The following is a 3539-nucleotide window of genomic DNA, read 5'->3' on the forward strand; positions in this document are numbered from 1 at the left end:
TCTAAGTCCAGAAAGTAATTGGAAGAAGATGGTGGCGACGAGCGAGCGGGCGAGCGGTAGGCGCGCGGGGAGCTGTTGATGCATGGCCTCATGCAAGTACCATCAACCGGTCCTCGATCGCGCGAAACTCTCGTGCTCATGGCCTCTCGGTCACCCACCTGGCAACCTCTCGTGGTCATGGTCGCGGCTCGCGCGCGAAGATCTCTCGTTGCCCGGGCGGTCTCTGCGCTATATAAGAAGTCAGGCTAGCGATCATGGCCATCAGAGCACCCAGAGCTACCCATCATCTTCTTCCCTCCACAGACATCTGCTCCATCCAGCAGAGCTTGCAATGGCGCCTCAGAGGCAGCAGCAGCAGCAGCACAAGGCCGCCGTGATCGCCCTCTTCCTGCTGTCCGCCCTCGTGGCTGCGCCCGCCGTTGCTGCTTCCAGGCCCGAATCCGGCGGTTACGCACCCGCCACGCCATCCGAGGCCGCGACGCCGGCTGAGCCCGCCGCCAGCACGCCCGCCGACGCGGCGTCACCCTCCAAGAAGGCGGCAGGCTACACTGACTCTACGCCAGCCGAGCCCTCCGCCAGCACGCCTGCCGATGCGGCGACGCCCGCCAAGAAGGCGGGAGGCTACACTGACTCTACACCGGCCGAGTCCTCAGCCAGCACGCCCGCCCAGGCGGCGACACCGACCGATGCCGCTGCCAGCACGCCCGCTGAGGGGGGGACGCCGACCGACGCCGCCGCCAGCACGCCCGCCGAGGCGGCGACCCCGACCGATTCCGCCGCCAGCACTCCCGCCGAGGGGGGAACGCCCGACAAGGCCGCGGCGGGCTACAGTGACACTACGCCGGCCGAGCAGCCCGCCGCCGATGGCACTAAGACGGCGCCCGGGGAGGGGAAGGCGACGACGGTCGAGCAGAAGTTCATCGAGAAGATGAACCAAGCGTACAAGAAGGCTGTGGAAGCGGCCAACGTGGCGGAGCAAGAGGACAAGTTTTCTGTTTTCGACGCCACCTTCAACAAGGAGATCAAGCAGTGCCTCGCCGGCATGAGCGCCAAATTCATGGCCATGATCGACCGCGCCTTCAAGATAGCGTACAACTCCGCCGCCGGCGCCGCCACGGCGAAGGAAAAGTTCGCCATGTTGTTTCTCACCCTCACAGAGGCCCTCCGCTTCATTTCCGCCACCCTGGACGCCCACGCCATCAAGCCGGCCATGGAGGAGGTGGTTGCCGGAGGCGTGAAGGCCGCATCCGGCGCGACGCAGGTCATCAAGAAGCTCGACACGGTCATCAAGGCAGCCTCCGCTGCTGCCAAAGAAGCTCCGAAAGCCGACAGGATCCTCGTGTTCCAAGCCGCCCTCAACAAGTTCATGAAGGAGCAGATGGGCCCCGCCTACGATCAGCAGATGATGTCCGACCTTGACGCGGAGGTCAAAAAGGCCGCCGCCTCCTCCTCCGCCTCCAAGACCGAAACTAAGGACACCGACGTCGCGGACGCCTTGGCGAAGACCATCACCACCATTGCCAACGCCACCAAGGATGGCGCGGAAACTGCTGCCGCGCCCGTCGCAGAAGCCGGTACCAAGACTGCAGCTGCCGAATCCGGCTACAAGGCCGCCGACAAATCCGCTGCCGAGCCCGCTGCCGCGCCAGCTGCCGAATCCGACTACAAGGCCGCCGATAAATCCGCTGCCGAGCCCGCTGCCGCGCCCGCTGCCGAAGCCGCAACCGCGCCTGCTGCCGATGCCGCTTCCAAGCCCGCGGCTGCTGAATCCGGTTACAAGGCCAAGGCCGAAGCCGCTCCCGAGCCCGCAGCAGAATCCGCCACCAAGTCCGCTGCCAAGCCCGCAGCCGATGCCGCTCCCGAGCCCGCTGCGGAAGCGGCTACCAAGCCCGCAGATGGCAAAGCCGGCTACAAGGCCTCCGCCGATGCCGCGACCAAGCCTGCTGCCGCAGGCGGCTACAATCTGTGAGCTGCTGGCGCTAGCTAGCTTTTCCCTTTCCCTTCCTTCATGCATTTAGCGGCGCGATCGACACAGTGCCATTGCATTAATAATTCCTTTTGTAATTTTTCTCTAGCATTTATGTGGTGGTGCATTGCATGGATGGATAATATGCAATCCCCCTGATAAGTCAGGATAAGGCCCTGTGAGCCGTGATAAATCTTCAGTTATGCTAATATATATAGTTGGACTGGTTTATTTTTCAGCTATATTCAAAAGAAACTAGCGGGTTCACCCGCGCATTTGCGCGGCTAGATATTAATTATTTACTATTTATGTATTTTAGAGAACCATTTGTTGGCATTTGAGTATTTGTTTTTCTGCGTGGTTAAACCAACATAGTATACCATAAAATGTAACCAAAATTTAGTTCGACAATACGTGCCATGCATGGATTATGTAATGATAATTGCAAATTTGAAATTTAATATGATGCCTTCGAAAGAAAATCACATTTACAGCTAACGATATAATATTGATGTATGCATTGAGGGCTACTTAGGTGTAGTTACATTGCTTAAATAAATGTACATTGTTTTTTGGCCTTTTCGCTCTGTTCGAGGCCTCTTCAGCCATGAAGCTATTCTCCAAGAGGGGCACGTTCCGTCACTATGCAACAATTGTACCTGTAGTCTGATGTCACTTGTTTTTTTTTTCTAATGGTCCTTTTTTCCGCCTTTAATGAGTAGATCAAACCTGATTTTACGATATTACTTTGCTTGATTCTTCAAACCCCAACTCTCATGTCACTGAAGTAGGTGCGTGGTGACTATGATTTGGGTACACTTGTAGCCACTTGGAGTTGTTCCTACTAAAAGAACTTGATTGATTGATATTATACTATGGATGAAATCATCCAACTACCATATCACACTAGTAGAAAATAGGGCTTTCGTTCGGCCAGAAAAAGAGCATTAATCCCGGTTGCATTAGGGCATGTACAATGGTTCTATCTTAAGATCGCCATGTAGGATAAATAATGAGGTGGAGGAGAGAGAAATCATAAGAGAAGCCTTGTCTTATCTTATTTAAGAGAAGTCTAGAGATGATCTCTTAGCACAATTTGTCTCACCATGTTTTTAGGAGCAACGGATTATTGAAGATAAGGCTAAGAGATGATCCATTGTAGACATGTTTTTTGTCATCTCCAATTTACATGCAAAACTTAAGATAAAACTATCTTATCAACCATTGTACATGCCCTTACGAACCGGGACTAATGAGCATTAGTCCCGGTTCGAGTGGCGAGGGCACCGTACAGGCATTACTCCCGGTTCAAATGGGACTTTTAGTCCCGGTTGGTTCCACGAACCGGTACTAAAGTGTGCGATGTCCATTAGTACCGGTTCGTGGCACGAACCAGCACTAATGGGGTTGAGACCTTTAGTACCAGTTCGTGCCACGAACTGGTAATAAAGATCCCATTTTCAAACTCTACCCCCCCCCCCCCCCCCGATCGCCTTTGCAGTTTTGTAGAAAGCAAAATAAAATGATAAAAACTTCAAAAATTAAAATCCTTCTAGATGTAGTTATGTTACTA

The 3539-nt window shown here is 54.2% G+C and overlaps 1 protein-coding gene across 1 annotated transcript; it reads left to right on the forward strand.

The window, feature by feature from the left end:
- The first annotated feature begins 266 nt into the window (after positions 1 to 266).
- On the forward strand, positions 267 to 2208 carry LOC123133651 (pollen allergen Phl p 5b). Its single transcript, XM_044553090.1, has one exon. It carries the CDS (start codon positions 332 to 334, stop codon positions 1967 to 1969), a length of 1638 nt encoding a protein of 545 aa, XP_044409025.1. The 5' UTR covers positions 267 to 331; the 3' UTR covers positions 1970 to 2208.
- Positions 2209 to 3539: the final 1331 nt, after the last annotated feature.

The sequence above is a fragment of the Triticum aestivum genome, chromosome 6B, assembly GCF_018294505.1.
Source record: "Triticum aestivum cultivar Chinese Spring chromosome 6B, IWGSC CS RefSeq v2.1, whole genome shotgun sequence".
In the NCBI taxonomy this organism is placed as follows: Eukaryota; Viridiplantae; Streptophyta; class Magnoliopsida; order Poales; family Poaceae; genus Triticum; species Triticum aestivum.

Excerpts from the sequence above, each read along its gene's own strand:
- LOC123133651 (XM_044553090.1), top strand. The coding sequence starts at position 332 with ATGGCGCCTCAGAGGCAGCAGCAGCAGCAGCACAAGGCCGCCGTGATC.